The 17068-nt window shown below is 44.3% G+C and overlaps 1 protein-coding gene across 1 annotated transcript in view; it reads right to left on the bottom strand.

The window, feature by feature from the left end:
* Nucleotides 1–17068, bottom strand: part of LOC142804073 (trafficking protein particle complex subunit 11-like) — a 145709-nt gene that overhangs the window by 19550 nt on the left and 109091 nt on the right. Inside the window, exons 25-27 of the mRNA XM_075890622.1 lie at nucleotides 12163–12270; nucleotides 11263–11314; nucleotides 3662–3767 (exon numbers count right to left, since the gene is read on the bottom strand). Of these exons, the coding sequence (XP_075746737.1) occupies nucleotides 3662–3767; nucleotides 11263–11314; nucleotides 12163–12270 (266 nt within the window). The remainder of the gene's footprint in view (nucleotides 1–3661; nucleotides 3768–11262; nucleotides 11315–12162; nucleotides 12271–17068) is intronic.

The following is a 17068-nucleotide window of genomic DNA, read 5'->3' as shown; positions in this document are numbered from 1 at the left end:
CTATTGACACCAACCCAAATGGTACGAATGGCACAACGCCGCTTCATTGCACCTTACCCAGCACCTCCACCAGTTTGTCACACACCAAAAGCCGTGAAGACAAGACAGAAACAGCGGGGCAGAAAGACATGAGCGTGTATTTTTTAAACGAAGCGCTAACACACACTTCTTCGTTCTTTTTGCCCTTTTCAGTTCGCTAGGGCTCGCCAGCTCACAACTCTAGGTGGCAATATGTTCATTTAAGGGGGCCCTGCAACACTTTTTCAAGTAGCCATGCAATGGATTCACTAAAAAAGCTTATTGCCTCATGAATTCACCACCGCAAAAAGATTTAGAATCCGTCCAATACGAGCAGAGTTGCAAAAATTTCTCGCACACTCTAATTACCTTCTCTCATGGCAGGGGGAAAGAAAATACGCCACACACATCTCGTGACCTTGAGCATTTTCTCTTTTCTCTTTCCGTCAAATCCGCGGCTTTTGAGTGCTACCACGCATGTACACGTGGAGAAGTCGTGGCCTCACGCGGCAGCCCAAGTAAATACCGAGCGCGCCATGCTCAAATCAGCCAATGGTCAATACAATGGTTATGACGAGTCATTTTTGAGCTTGTAGCGTCGTCTACTGAGAAAAGAGGGCAATTTCTAGGTGACATTGAAAATTTATTGTGAATTGCAGGCTGCGTGAAGCGCTATAATATATAGTTCGCGTGTTATCGGTAGCCTCGACTAGTGATAGGCAGTGTTTTCTGACCCTACTCTATGAGTGTTGTAGGGCCGCTTTAAATTTAAAGGGGCGCTTTGGGGCACTGCGAGTTTTTTTCGCATAAATGCTTTCGCGGTATAGCACCACTGCACTTCAGCGAAACCACTTTTACAAGTGGTTACATGTTGATTAATGTACATCTATGCGTTCGAGGAGAATATCTTGAAGTTTTTAATAATTTAAGTTTGAATTAAAGCAAATTCGAATACTCTATAGTTTATTCGAATATTCAAAGCATTGGCATATACGTGCAGGAATGGGTGTTTTAAACAGATATGAACAAAAGTTATCGCATGTTGAAAATTTGGAAGTAAGTTAATGTCAACCCCAGATTTTGCTCGAGAAACTGCAACATACCGCAAATTCTATTTAAGTGTGCTTCGAATGTCCACACTCGTTTCACTTCACACATTATTCCTTCCAAATTATTGTCGAATGCTGATTTGCTTGGTGACTTTTACAGTTCAGCAGAAAAACTTGTTCTTTACAATAAAAAAAATATTTGTGATTTAAAAAGCTACACAATGCATCATTACATTAACAACTGTATGTCTGAGAGGGCCAGCTAAGAGAATGAAGGTTATAAAGGTTTGATAATTTATTGAAAACAAAATAAATATGTTTCTAAAACAGGGTGCCCCCCATAACATATATGAATTGAAGTTTTGCAGCACTAATCCTTAAAGGAACATACAGGCTCACACTTCTTCTAATACCTCTGAACAATTATCAATTAGTCAGCACTAAAGCTGACGTTTTGTGACATATGCGGCTCTGAACTTAATCTAATGAGGCGGGACATTAGCCGAGACGAGAAGATGATCGCGACAAATTTTGGGATAATATTTGTGCAGCATCAACAACTGAAGTGTCCTTTGGAACAACCTTTTTCATGAGTAACCGTGCCCCATAAATAAAGGGAACGATAACAGGTTTAGCTTCTGCTTTCTCTTCACATTTAGGGCAAATTCGTACCATCTTGCATAGATCGAGCAAGATGAATGGGGACTTGTGGAATTTCGCAAGTTCAAAGTACCTTTGCTTTGCACAGAGGTGGAACAGGGTACATGGGTTTGGGAGCAGTCCTCATAGCAGGCAAAGATGCCTTTTGCAGCAGGCTTAGAGCAACCAGAAAGACATGTTGGAGCAGGCTTGGAGCAGCCAGAAAGGCCTTTTTGAGCAAGCTTGGAGAAGCCAGAGATCGAGGACGTTCAGAGCAGCCCCGTTACACAGCACTTGTAAAGCAACTTCTGTCTAATGCTGCATTTTCCAAATGATTGTGCAAAAGCAGTCACTCTCGATGGGTTTTGGCCATCATTTTTTACATAAAGTCCATACTGATAACATACTCCTGCGCATTGTATAGTCCACCCATGAGTAGATGCGCCCGAGCGGGGATGATGAACGTGGCTGAAGCAGCGATCAAACGAGCCGGCCCTTCTGTGTCACTCAAAGGGTGCATGCGATAACATCACCCTGCTTGGAGGCCTGCTATCGAAGCAGAGAGGAAACGCACCACCCACTTGAACGAGATGAAAAGACGCTAGCATTGGGGTGGGGACGTGTGGAGGGAAGGGGTTTGTTTGAGCAGCAATTGTAAGCTTTGCTTTTAGCGGCGTGGTCGTGATCGCTGCCGTGTACGTTAGCTCGGCTGCCATGGGGAGTGGTGCACATACACTCTTACTGAAGTTACCGTATATGCTACCGTTAGGTTAAAAGTAGCATATACATAACTTCAAAGTGCTGCGCACTCATCGCGCAGGGACTGTGCGAAAACTGTTGCTCAACCTGCTGTGACCATGCTCCCTTACACCAGCATTTTCGAGAGATCCTAAATTAATTGCTATTCCGTTCATTGCTTCGCTCTTGGAATTAAGATCTGACCTTTTTACAGCCACCCATTTGATAAACCTGAATGCACGAGCGTCCACTACCGAGTCGATAACGGAGCACGGAGGCTAAATGCATTAGAATAGGCGAGCGCGCCTTGTGAGCAGTCTTATGTACCTGTCTTCGCTATTTCCGGGAACCGGACACCACCCCCGTTTCTTTTGAGCACCTTTTCTTTCTTTTCTGAACACGGCTATTGAGTTAAACAAATGAGTTCCATCGCCATGATTAGGCAATGAATGCGATAGCAACAAATTATAATGTTATATAAAAGCTGGCAGCCTACCTTTTTGGATCTGATATGGCGTAACTCTACAGAATGTTAGTGTGAGAGAATACGGCCATGCCAGGCAGTCTCTTCGCACTAATAGCAAAGTTCGTGGAATGGTTCAGAAGCTATTCGTGCTCCTCCGAGTTAGTGAGCGCGCTAGCGATTGTGACCATGCCCTCAGAATCAGAGTTAACACCTGCTGTTTGAGCGATCACAGCCTTGGGGAAACTGAAACTATAACAGCTTTGAAGAAACTAAGAACACAATGTTACAGCCACATTTTCGGACACGGGGCTTGATGGCTGTCACACCTTGTGGCTAAATTCGAATCATGAGGCATAGTACAACCCTGATAACCTAATTTGGCGTAACAGGGGGGGTTCGGCACAAGATGGCACAGGCACACCAGTTTCGCACAGCTGTTCCACCCCTGTTTGCAGTAACATCTGGAGTTTTACGTCCCACAAACTACGATACGATTATGATAGGCACTGCAGTGAAGGGCCGGGAATTTGCACCCTCTGGTGTTATTTTACTTCACTGACATTGCGCAGTAGACTGGTTTCTAAAATTTTAGTTCCATCGAAATACGACCACCATGGCAGAGATGAAAGCTGCGACCTTTGAGGCAAACTATCTTACTTTGCTGGAAAAAAACGAAAACAATGTGGAAGAGGACAAGACATCCATGCCAAGTTCTAATGCACCCTGGGGTCTGTGACGAGAGGCCGCCCACCTCTTCCATTGCAGGGTGTACTGTCCGAGGCAGCTGGGTGCATCCATCGGATTGGGAGCCACCAGGCACAACATGTCACGCGCCACTTCACCATTGTTCAGCTTCACTGCACCGCATAGAGAAACGATACCGTCATGTCAGCAATACTAAATACCACACTTCTACACAAGACCACTATTAATCTATACATCGTACAATTATTAAAAATCCTGTGCTTCATTTTTTACAATGATTCATTACACACTGAAAAAGACCCAATTATCACATAACTTCGCTACGCATAAAAATGTGCTACAGCAGCATTAACACGAACTTTTGAGGCAGTATTCGTATACAGTGAACAGTTGCCCGCAAGCACATATTCAACGATGACCTGTTATGCTAGGCATGCTGTGCATTCTTAAGATCATTTCGGTACTTGACCTGATATCAGCCATTGTGAATATGTGTTCCAGCAAATGGCATGTCAAACTCTATGTCAACTACAGTCGATTCGCGTTAATTCAAACTCGAAGAGACCTCCGAGTTTTGTTTAAAATATAAAGAAGGTTGAATCATCAGAAGTTCTGAGACAGATGACTCCGGGTCAACTGACACCATACGTTGTGATTAGGCATTTATTTTATCACATTTAAAAATTTTAGGTGTTTTTAAGCCCTAACTGCACACAGTGAACAGAAAGCAGAGGTTTAAAGTCCACAAGTTTATCAGCCATTTACTACTAATCAGACCTTTTAAAAAAATTGTGAATCGCCAACTACTTCATTGCTATCGGTATGCGCCTTCAGCACAAAGCTCACTATACCAGTTGAGAACCATCACGGTTTACCATGCGTATGCTTCGTTTCAAAGATTTGTTTACTTGTAAAGCCTTTTTTTCTTGAAGGCCTCAAGTGCCTATTTTCGTTTTTAGACTTTTATAATTCTACAGTGAAATCTCGGTAGAACGAACCCCATATTAGCAAACTTCTCAGATTAACGAACTTTTAAAAAATCCCATGCTGACTGCTAATAGTTTCAATGCAAAATTATTTCACTAATACGTACTACAGAATACCAAACATTTTAGAATAATGAGTGTTAATTTAGTTCCACATTAAATTAACAATGCCTCAGTACTACAAACTCAAGTTCTGAGATCTTTCGTGACCATCGGAGCGGTACGCAAGCAGACGACAAAGTGAACGGACGCCTTGCTTCCTGGAAGACGCCCGACGGTGCGGAGGGGAAAAAAATGGAAGGGCGACTTTCTTTTCTTTCTTTTTGTTGAAACGCCGACGCTGCAGGTTTACAAGCGCAGAGGCAAGGGCAACACGGGAGGGCATGGTCGGCGAGGCAAAGTGGGAGTTGTGGAGCAGGAAGCATGGGCGCGGAAAACCTAAAATAGCGAGGGAGCAGAAAACAGAACGCGAAGAATTGTTTTTTTTAGCACTTTTTTTATTTCGGAAGAGGCGATGACAGCCGCGACGCTTCGGGTGTTTCTTTTTTTGTCACTTCTCCATGTGCCCTAGGAGGCCTTGTTTGTTAGTCGTGTTCATCTCTTTTCAGCGATTACTTACCGCTTCTGCAAAGTAAGTCGGCGTTCGCGCTGCGGTGCTACTACAAATGAGTTCATTTTTGCTTGCGACGAAGAAGCGGAAGCAGTTTTCGCTAAGCGAGAAAGTGGATATTCTTCGGCAACTGGAAGGCAAAACCCAGGCTGTTGTGACCAAAGAACCGAATCGCACAACAGGAATGTGGATGAGCTGGAGGCCTTCAGTTGCAAAATTTGTGCTGCACGCGTAAAAAAAATCACAGATATCTTTAAAGTAAACGTGAATTTTGGGCGTTCACTTGTGCATTCGTTTTTGCTCGTGAAAAACAAGTTCAACGACCCACCGTTGTAAAAATGAATCGTTTAGGTCGGTGGAAATTAAGTATTTATAATTATTTTTGGGCTTTCATTGGCACGACCTTTCAAAATAATGAATAAAATGCCATGGCCCCCCGAAGTTCGTTATACCGAGATTTCACTGTATAAGCACAGAAATTTTTAAATTGCAGTGGGAAAGCAGCTGATATTTTTTGGTATAGACCTGAAAAAAGTATGAATTCACCGAACGATAGAGTTTGAATTAAGAGGCATCTAAATATATTGAAAGAATAGAGGGCCAACCAAAAAGAAATTAATTTTAGAGGTATGTGGGGTTTAACACCCCAAAACAACCATATGATTATGAGAGACACTGTAGTGGAGGGCTCCGGAAATTTCGACCACCTGGGGTTGTTTAACGTGCACCCAAATCTGAGCACACGGGTCTACAACATTTTCGCCTTCATCATAAATGCAGCCGCCACAGCCGGGATGAAAAATTGAATTTTGTTTGAGTTAACTGAAAGTATGAATTATAAGAGTTTGAATTTTTGCAAGTCTACTGTACTAAGTAAAAAGACCTAGGCCATGAGAGATGCACCAATGAAAGTATCATCATCATCATCAGCCTGACTACGTCCACTGCAGGACAAAGGCCTCTCCCATGTTCTGCCAGTTAGCTCGGTCCTGTGCTTGCTGCTGCCAATTTATACCCGCAAACTTCTTAACCTCATCTGCCCACCTAACCTTCTGTCTCCCCTAACCAGCTTGCCTTCTCTGGGAATCCAGTAAGTTATTGTTTCACCAGCAGTTATCCTGCCTACTCACTACATGCCCGGCCCATGTCCATTTCTTCTTCTTGATTTCAACTATGATATCCTTAACCCCAGTTTGTTCCTTAATCCACTCTGCTCTCTTCTTGTCTCTTAAGGTTACACATACCATTTTTCTTTCCACTGCTCGCTGCGTCGTCCTCAATTTAAGCTGAACCCTCTTTGTAACTCTCCAGGTTTCTGCTCCGTAGCTAAGTACCGGCAAAATACAGCTGTTATATACCTTCCTCTTGAGGGATAGTGGCAATCTACCTGTGATAATTTGAGAACGTTTGCCAAATGTGCTCCACCACATTCCTATTTTTCTAGTTACTTCAATCTCGTGGTTTGGCTCGGCGGTTATTACCTGCCCTAAGTAGACATAGTCTTTTACAACTTGAAGTGCACTACTACAGTCGAACCCAGGTATATCGAACTCGCCAAAAAATGTTTATTAGGTTGATATATGGCATAATTCGATATAGGCCCGGTATAGGTTTTGACACAAAGGCACATAACAAACTAGAAGAAAAGTACTTTATTTATATGGTGGCTTACTTGCGTGCCCTACTGTGTAACAATATAGTCCCGAATTTTTTTCTGTGTCAACGACTTCGCTGTCTGCGACAGCATGCACGCCTCCACATTGTCCAACGAGTCGAAGCAGCTGACGCCGCAACCTTCCACATTCAAGCAATAGCGCCGGACCAACACAAGTGCACTAATCACTTCAGAGGATGTAGGCAATGGGCTGTCGTCGATTTCCATATTGCTGTCGCTTTGGCTAGTGGTCAGCACGGCGTCCGCAATGTAATCCTCATCCTGTAATTGGCCCATGATGGGGACATCATCGTCCGCACTGACGAACTCGTCAAATGTCGATCCGTCAATAGCACCCGGGAACTCTCCCAGCTCGTTCGAAACTTCGGCGGAAACACCTGTGGTGTCTTCAGTGCTGTCGGAATTTGGGGTGTCATCACCAGGCATGCGGAAGCCGGCATGCCTAAAGCAGTTCTGGATCGTCTCCTTCTTGACATCGGCCCACGATCTACTCAACATAGAAATAGCTCCGAGCAAGTTGATCTTAAGCTCCCTGCCGAAATGAAGGTTCTGCAGTAGCCTCTCCACCAGGCACTTCCGATAGCCGGCTTTCATTGTGCGTATAACGCCTTGATCCAGTGGTTGCAGTACAGACGTAGTGTTCGGGGGCAAAAAACACAGCTCGATGTTGCTGAAGGTCGTACTGCAGTGGTGCGATGAACAATTGTCCACGAGCAGGCACACCTTGCGATTTTCGCCAACCAGATCATCATTCCATGATGATAGCCATCTGCTGGAAAGCTCCCCGGTCATCCACGCTTTTGAGTTTGCTCAGTAGGTAACTGGAAGCGACAGCGCATTTCAAAAATACCGCGGTGCCGTGCTTTTCCCGATAACCCAAGGTCGAAGCTTTTCGATCCGTCTAAATTAGCTGCCAGCAGCACGGACACACAAGCTTTGTTTGCCTTGCCGCCGCTTGTCTTGTCGCCACGACACGCAAGTGTCTTGTTTGGCAACATTTGCCAAAATATAGCGGTTTCTTCCGCATTGAAGATATCTTGGGCTCTATATCTTGCTGCAATATCTCGCCAGTTTCCCTCGAGCCATTTTTCTACGCTGTCCAGGTCCGCCGCTCTGCTTTCACCTGTAACAGCTATGACAACGATGCCGTGCCGTTCTTTGAATTGCTGAAACCAGCCTGAACCGCCTTGGAAATCATTCCTGCCAAGGAGAAAAGCAAGGTCTTTGGCTTTCTGCTCGATCGTAGGGCCAGACACTGGGATGTTTTGCGACCCAACGTCCACAAACCACTTGTAAACGACCGCTTTAACATCTTCGTACACAGCAGCGCGCACACGTCGGGCTTCACGGGCACCTGGCCTTTTGTCTGACTTGGCCCTGATGTCTGCCTTGTTCTTAAGGATAGTACTCAAGGTGCTCCTTGGAATTTTGTACGCGGCGGCGACGTCCGATTTCTTTTTACCGCGCTCAACCCGATTGATGATTTCGAGTTTCGCAGCGAACGACAAATTTCGCCTCTTTGCGCAAGGCATGATGACAGCGCGCCACACAGTTCACAGAGCACCAACAGGCAACACCACAGACCACGCTGAATCGGCAGCAGCAGGCACACAAGCATAAAGAAAGAAAAAAATGGCGCTCACTTCTACCGCCGCCGCGCCTCGGAGAAAGCATGATGGCCTCTGATTGGCTGTAAGCGCTACGAGCGGGCCAGGATCATTTCTTGGAGGGGGGTGTTCGCCCGCGCACAACCGGGTCTAACCAACTTTTTCTAGGGTAGCGCCGGCAGTTTTCCCCGCCACCGCGAGGGAAAGCCAACTTGCTGGGGCACTTTTGAGGCACATGGAGTTTGATATATCAGTTGTCGTTACTATTTCGTTTGATAAAACAGTAACCTTTACTATATATTCTCAATGTAAACTTACCGAGTTTAGCAATTGTTCGATATACGGGATAATTTGATATAAATGGGTTCGATATAGTCGGGCTCGACCGTACGTATCTCGAAGCGCTGCTCTCTTTAGAGGTTGTTGTACATTACTTTCGTTTTCTGTAGATTAATTTTAAGACCCACCTTTCTGCTCTCCTTGTCTAACTCCGTAATCATGCGTTGCAATTCGTTCTTTGAGTTACTCGGCCATGCAACGTCATCGGCGAAGCCAAGGTTACTAAGGTACTCTCCATCAACTCTTATCCTTAACTGTTCCCCTTCTAGGCCTCTGAAAACCTCCTGTAAGCACGCGGTAAGTAGCATTGGGGAGATTGTATCTGCCTCCCTTATTACCTTTTTGATTGGTATTCTGTTGCTTTCTTTATGAAGCACTATGGTAGCAGTTGATCCCCTGTATATTTCTTCCAGGATGTTTATATATGCCTCATCGACGCCCTGATTCCGCAGTGTCTGCATGACTGCTGATATTTCGACTGAATCAAACGCCTTTTTGTAATCAATGAAGGCTATGTATAATGGTTGGCTGTATTCTGAGCATTTCTCTATCACCTGATTGATAGTACAGTAAAAGCTCATTATTTCAAACTTCAATAATTCGAATTTATAGATAATTAAAACTGTAAGTTGTGGTCCGGCCAAGCTCTATACAAGCCTATGAATAAAAAAGCTCGTTAATTCGAACGCGAGTAGGTTGCCCCGCGGATAATTCGAACTACGCGCCACCGCGCTGGCGGCTTGGCTAGTCACTTGATAGGGCGACTGCTGAGTTACGAGGTGGCGTTGACAGGGAGCGGAGAGAAAAACGGAGAAACTGGCATGGAGGCCAGAGTGCAGAAAATAGCACCACTAACTCTTCACCCCCCTCCCCCCACAATCTCTCTCTCTCGGTGGCTGCCTGCTCTTCGTCCTACGTAATTTCCCAAGATTTGTTTTTTTTTTTTTAACGCCAATCTCGGAGCCTTCGAAAATCCTGCGTAGTTGTCGCTGTTAGATGACAGATGGCATGACCAGCACACAGCAAATCAGGTGCGTCGTAGCTTTGCCCAGCCTTCACTGCAGTCTCTGTCTCGGGCGTGAGTCGTACACCTTGGTTGTTGGTGCTGGGAGTAGCTTCCGACTGTCGCGATACATTGTGTTGGTGTTAGGCCTCGGTTAACGTTTGTTGCGGTAGCGCCGGTAGTCGCTTTCCGTCTGTCATGATTCTGCTGCTCCGACTTGATGGCGCGTGCCCGCGGCAAATACCCTGCCAAAACACTTCCTTCCAGCAAACACGACAGCGGTACTGCAGCCCATAGACCAGGGTGTAATTAGAAATTCAAAAATATTTAATTGGCATCATATGTTAGAACGAATTATTTTGTGCAATAACTACCGATTGACGCTCCTAAGTGCACTACACATGCTTGTGCCTGCTTGAGAGCAAGTGACAGCGCTTACGATAGCAAATTGCTTTCGCCACTGTGGCTTCAGCACCGAAGCTCTGCAAGCTGACGAGCCACCAGTGCTCGAACACGGCGTCACTGCCCTTGTGGTGGATGTTTTGGAAGACGTCTGCTTTGCGGACTACATTAGTGTGGACTCAAGCGCAGTGGTGTGTGGTGCACTCACGAATGGCGACATAATATGTCAGGTGAGAAGTGCAGAACCTGTCGCTGCCAGTGACGATGATGAGGAGGAGGATGAAGCACCAGTGCAACCCTCTGCTGCAGAAATCATGGCCGGATTGAATGCCCCCCGTCTTTTCTTAAGTTTTGAAGAAGGCGGAGAAGAGGCCTTCCGCCAAATTCGCTCGTTAGAGCAAAAAGTGCAGGCTGTCAACGTCAAGAAAAGAAGGCAGACCGCGATCACAAATTTTTTCAAAAAATAAAGTGTTGTGCCCTACTCGCAATGTACTATTGTTGTTCTTCATTTTTGTTAGTTCAAACTTTCGTTAATTCGAACTGAGGCGGCTTCCCCTTGCGGTTCGAATTAACGAGCTTTTACCGTATGAATGTGGTTGATTGTTGAGTAGCCTGTTCGAAATCCTGCTAGCTTCTTTGGTTGATTGAATTCTAGTGTTTTCTTAACTCTGTTGGCAATTACCTTTGTAAATAGCTTGTATATTATGGAGAGCAAACTGATCGGCCTGTAATTCTTCAAGTCCTTGTCATCTCCTTTCTTATGTATTAAGATGAATGTATGTGCTCTGTTTTAAATTGAACGACTTTTAGCAGCTGGGATTTATCATTGCGTCTATGCTTCTAACCATACATATGTGTTTGTGCATGCTGTCCCACAATACAATACGGTTGCTACGCCTACGAATAAAGGACACCGCCCCATGCCTCACAACATAATACGACAGCCATAGAATTTTGCAGCAATAATAGCCATAATGTGGCAGCCTAGATGCTTAATTGGCCATGCACGTGTCAAGATCACACACCTCCTTCAACCAACGACTGGAACTCCTTGTCCACTGTGCTCACGTGCGGGCTCTGCAACACAAGGGCGCAATCGCTGTTATCAGTGACACAACAAGCCAGCAGAAAGTAACCCCACAAGTGCTGATGCTGACACAGGGTGTCAAATATCTGACGTTGATGTAATGCTTGATGCAACACCAGCAGTGTTGGGCCAAGCATTTCAAATTTCATATCAAGTACAAGCAAGTTCACATGTTGTAGAGACGGGGTGCATACCTATGATAACCCTGTCCGATTAAAAAGATGTCGAATGCAGACAAGTACCATATGTAGCCAAGGCTACATATCAAAGTATGCAAAAGGAACAATTTATTTTGCTATATTGAAAATTAAGTAAATAGAAATTCAACCTTTTATGGATGCAAAATGCATTCACCAAAGAATACGTTTTGAGCAAGTTTCACTGCAACAGCAGTCAACTTTTCTCACACGTAATAAGATTAGCAATCAACCCACCTTATATTATTGAGGTTAAAATTACATGACACTCTAAGAGAATTGAAGTGATTCATAACATCGAAAAGTTCATTAATTTGAAGTAATTTTTCATGAGACTCAACTATGATGCAAAGATGTCACATGCACTAAAATTAAAGACACAGAGGAAACCACAAAAAAATGGGACTAAGTCGAAAGAACAAAAAACACAAGCACTGCACGCAATCAATAAACACAACTAACTTTTAATTTATTTACGAAATCTGACGGTTCGCTCGGACAAGTAGCATATAGCTCGAGGCAAGCAGTACTACTGAAGCCTCAAATAAGCTTCTTATTCTGAAAGTGGGTTGAAGTTTGAAGGTGATGCAGTTGGTCATTCAGTTGTGCAGACACACACACGCTTGTAAAAGCATACTGACCAGCCTGACTGTGCCCGAGATGAGTTCCAGGGGCAGTGGGCAGCAAGACTCCATGTCCACTTGCACCACGAATTGCTCCTCCGCTCGCACCACCTCCACCGACTCAAACTGGAACCAGAAGGAGTGAGTGAGCTAGGTGCACCTGCAGTAGCTTGGTGCCTAGTTAAACGCACTGCATTAAAAACAGTGCACAAATGAATGCAAGACAATTCAACTGCTTCAAGTACGCTATTGCACGAGGAATCTTCTGTCGTGATCGATCAGTGGTTACGGTGCTCGAGTGCTGACCTGAAGGCCGCGAGTTCAACACCAGTTGCGGCAGTCACATTTCGGTGAAGGCGCAATGATCGAGGCCTACGTACTGTGCGATGACTGCATCTTAGAGATCACCAGAAAGTCGAAGTCCCTTATAATCATGCAGTGGTAAACACAAAAGTAACAAAAGATTCTTAAGTGAAGGCAGTTTTTTTATACTGTCTGCTATAAATTTCAGTAATAACACTGCAGTTCCGTTCTACTCAAAAAAGACTTTACAGCATTGTGCAACAACACTGCCTTTGAATGCAGGGGCAATGCGAGGATTTGTTTTTTACTGAGAGGAGGAGGGGCACTCGCAATTGAGTTCCAAGAACATGTGTTGCGTTTTTAAAATATTTTTTTCTCTTAGGAGGTGTTTTAAATATAATTTATCCTAGAGAAATAATAAAGAGAGGAGGGAGGGGGGGGGGGGCAGGCAAAAAAATTTTGGAGTGCTGCTGCCCTGCGACCACCGCTGGCACCGTTCCTGTTTGAATGACATTTGCCACGCCGTGCTGGTGCACTGGTTCGCTTGACTGCTAATTAGAAGGTCACAGGGTAAAATCCTTGCTGTGGCAGCTGCACTTTCAACAGAGACGAAAATGTTCGAGGCCCGCGGTGTACTTAAAGAACCCCAGATGCTCGAAATTTCCAGTGCCCTCCACTACGGCGTCTTTCATAATCATATTATGGCATTGGGACGTTAAGCCCTATACATTATTATTATGTTTTAATGAGATATACACATGTGGGTAAATTATTACTGTGTACTAATGTTTATACAACAAAATTTAACGTCAAAGGCAAACACGTGTTTAGCGAATAGGGTTGTGCGAATACTCGAATGCCTCAAATATTCAAATGAATAGTAGAGGAATGAAATTTACTTCTATTCAAATTTAAATAATTGAGAATTTCAAAGTATGCGCAATGAATGAATAGATGCATGTTACCGTATTTACTCGCGTAATCCTCGAACTCGCATAATTCTCGCACCCCCCACATCGCCCAACAAAAATACAATTTCTTTTTTTCCTCGAGTAATTATCGCACCCTTGAAAATTGACGCAACAATGTCGTCTGCTCGTTCCAGCCTCTGATGATGATAGCACGCGCCATTTGGCGTTATCTTTTACCCATCAAGCGTACTATTGCACAGAGATTCAATCCAATTCAAGCCTCGCCGAAGTGGCCAGTGCGCGTTGCAGCGTGTTTTGTATGTTGTGTCGGTAATCTTGTCAAGTTATGAGGCCATACTGAAGCTACACGGCTGCTTTCAAGTTGAAAGTGATAGATCATGCACTAAACAACGGCAACAGGGCCGCTGGTAGGCCCTTCGGAGTCCACGAGTTTTGTGTTCGCTACTGGTGACGGCAGCTGCAAGCCACCAAGATGCGTTCGGCCTGCCGTGTGTCTAAAACTGGGATTGATGGTAAACTTTGTTTCTTCAAAAGGAAACTGCGGACGATTCTGTTAAATAGCCATCAGCCAAATCCTGATGTCCTACGCTTACCTTTTGAGGGGTCCTGTTGAGCGATGAATGGCACCGCAACGTCCACAAGCTTTGCGTATGGTATTCTAATTCTCGACTATTTGCTTCCACTTTTTCTGTCTCAAATAAATCTTGTCTTGTGTTATACTTCTGCTTTTATTGATAAGGTAAGTTTTAATTAGTACTTCTTAAAGCTTGCTGTTAGTTGCTGGTGTGAGAAACTCGATTTGCAGCCACTTCGTTATCTTTTTCGCTCTGTACGTTTTCGTAAAAAGTTTTCCCCACGTAATTCTCGCACCCCTCAACTTTGCATCGGTTTTCCGGCGAAAAAAGTGCGAGAATTATGCGAGTAAATACGGTAGTGTGCTTTTAACCCCCTGTAAAGGTAATTTCACTGCATTATGGGAATGCTAAACCGTGAAAGCATCTAATTTAAAGGGCCCTGCAACACTTTTAAATGCGAATGCATTTCTTAATCGGGGCATGTCAGGTGTCTTTCAGAGTCCACACACCGGCAGGTGTTATCTTTCCGCTCTCACTTTATCTCCCCTAGCAACAGATGCGGGCGCGTAGGCTTATCCTCGCACCTAGCAACCAGAGCAGTTGACGTGGGTGGTGTAGCGGAGAGTAAGTGGGGAGAGAGAAGAAGCGCGCTATGGCGTGTAAGAACGCGCGCATTGCGGGAGCTCCGCGGAGCTCCCACGTGTGTGGAGAGAGTGTAGGACAAGGTAGGTGCAGTGCTTCGCCGCTCCTCCTCTCGTTGTTCACTCTCTCTTCTCTCTGCGCACCTCTCTCCCGTCCGCTTGCTCGTACGTATATATAGATGGAGCGAAGCGTGTGCCTCACTCTTGACTGTTCGATGACTGATGAATGTGTAAATGAATGGTAACTGTGCAAATCCTCTTACCATCCTTAATTTACGCCATTAAAGTTACTACGCCCTGTAATCTCGGCACACTATTCAATTCGGGGAGGTGGGTGCAATTTTTTTTACTATGGTCAGAAAACACTGCCGATCAGTAGCCGAGGCTACCTAAAACACGCGAGCCAAATAGTATAGTGCACCACGTGGTCTGCATTTCATCCACAATGAATGCTCAAAGTCAGCTAAAAATTGCTCTCTTCTGTCAAAATTACGCCACAATCTAAAAAAACCCTCGTCACAGCCATTGTATCAGCCATCGACCAATTTAAGCATGGCACGCTCGGTCCTTACTGGGGCCACCGTGAAAGGCCACCACTTGTATACGCATACATGCGCGATCCCACTGAAAAAAAAAGATAAAAAATGCTGGCCGTCACGAGGCCAAAACGTATTTTCTTTTCCCATGCCATCCCCCCCTGCTTAGCTTCCAGCACTTCCGCATGGATAAGAAGAGAGAATGCAATTATGGCATGCAACAAATATTTGCAACTCCGCTCGAACTGGACAAACTTTAAAACTTTTTGTGCCAGTGAGTTCGTGAGGCAATACGCTTCGTTAGTGAAGTCATTGCATGGCTACTTGAAAAAATTTTGCAGGACCCCTTCAAATGAACATAATATTCTCAAATCGATTCATCGTTTTTTTAAGCAAAGGTTGTTATGCCAGCTTTCACGCTTTAGGTATAATAAATTTTTAAATGCTACATATTTTACAGGTTATCACTGGTATTACACTGACAATAGAGTTCTGCTACCACTCAAAGTTGTTTCGACTTCCTTTGAATGAAAAAAAAAGATCCATTTGCATAGAGGTCTTATTTCAATTTAAAAAAATATTGGGCAGGTTAGTTAGGTAATGATAATTATGGCCATTTTTTTTATATGTCATATATACTATTCGACTTCGATTCGAAATTATTCGACCAAGGTCCCTATTCCCTTCTATTTCACTTTGAACCTAGAATTCACTATTCGCACACGCCTAATAGAAAAACATTCCTTCTGTTTTTCTTGTTTGTTTTTTAAGCCTTTGCTCTTGTTAGCCAGTCCGTAAAGGCATAAAGGCTAAGGGCAATAAAGAGCTTACTTATCCAGTGAATAGTGCAAGCTAGTTGAGTACTGAAAGTGTTAAAGTGATATTCTGCAGAGTACAGTACATAGGAACAGTACATTGGGTCAATATTTTCTATTTCTCAATTTAGTTTCTTTTTTTTTTGCAATACCCTCCTTCTTTAACGTTAGGAAATATCAGAACAATATATGCAGTAGAAATTGAGAAAACAGCATTTTACTAATGTGTTGTCATTACAAATCACATGATAGTCTGGCTACCATGTTGAAAATCTTTTTACTTTCCCTTGGCACATTGCCATCTTCTTTGCAAATGGTAAAGAGGAGAAATCAGAGCTCAGAACAGCCACACCACTATATTGTCACGAGCAAAACAAGACCTACAGCCAGAAGTTCACCTGCACCAGAGCAAAGAAAATGTTCTCTTCTTCTTCGCAGTAAAAAACGAGTATGAGCCACAGCGGCTTGTTAATCAATGGTGACATTACCCCCTTTCCCAAAAAGCATCTTCTCGACGCTGTACATGAAGGCAAAAAAAAGAAAGAAAATGAGATGAAAATTACCACGCAAGCGAAATGAATGGTGTGAGGCAGAATAACATAGTTAGTTGGTTGTGGAGTCAAGAGTTAAATGAGAAATAAGAAAAATAGGAAAGAATGTAAGAAAATAGGAAACAAAAAGAAAGACCCGAAGTTACCAATAAAGTCAGTCACTCACTGGTGATTCCCAGCATGAAAAGTATGGTTTGAGCCGTGAAACATGAATGACTTCAGTTTGCGGGGTGAAACGGGAACGCCTCAAAGTGCCTTTTGGGAGAACCTCGTAACTGACGTCGCTGAAACACCGTACGACATTGTAAAGAACGAAATAGCGGCGAAGAAGCTATCTGAACGGCCACGCTGTCGGATAGGGGTCCACACCCAGACTTCATCACCAGGCTTGAAAATAACTTCACGGTGAAGAAGATTGTAGCGGCGCGCATCTGCGGTTTGGTGATGTTGAATACGATGACGAGCAAGTTGACGGGCCTCTTCGGCGCACTGTGCGAATTTGGCGGCATCCGTGTAGTATATTCCTAAGTTGTCGGTGTCGGGCAGGAGCATGGCGTCGAGCATCGTCGTG

Source organism: Rhipicephalus microplus, chromosome 3 (assembly GCF_043290135.1).
Source record: "Rhipicephalus microplus isolate Deutch F79 chromosome 3, USDA_Rmic, whole genome shotgun sequence".
NCBI classification, from domain to species: domain Eukaryota; kingdom Metazoa; phylum Arthropoda; class Arachnida; order Ixodida; family Ixodidae; genus Rhipicephalus; species Rhipicephalus microplus.
This window is presented reverse-complemented; position numbering and strand designations above follow the sequence as displayed.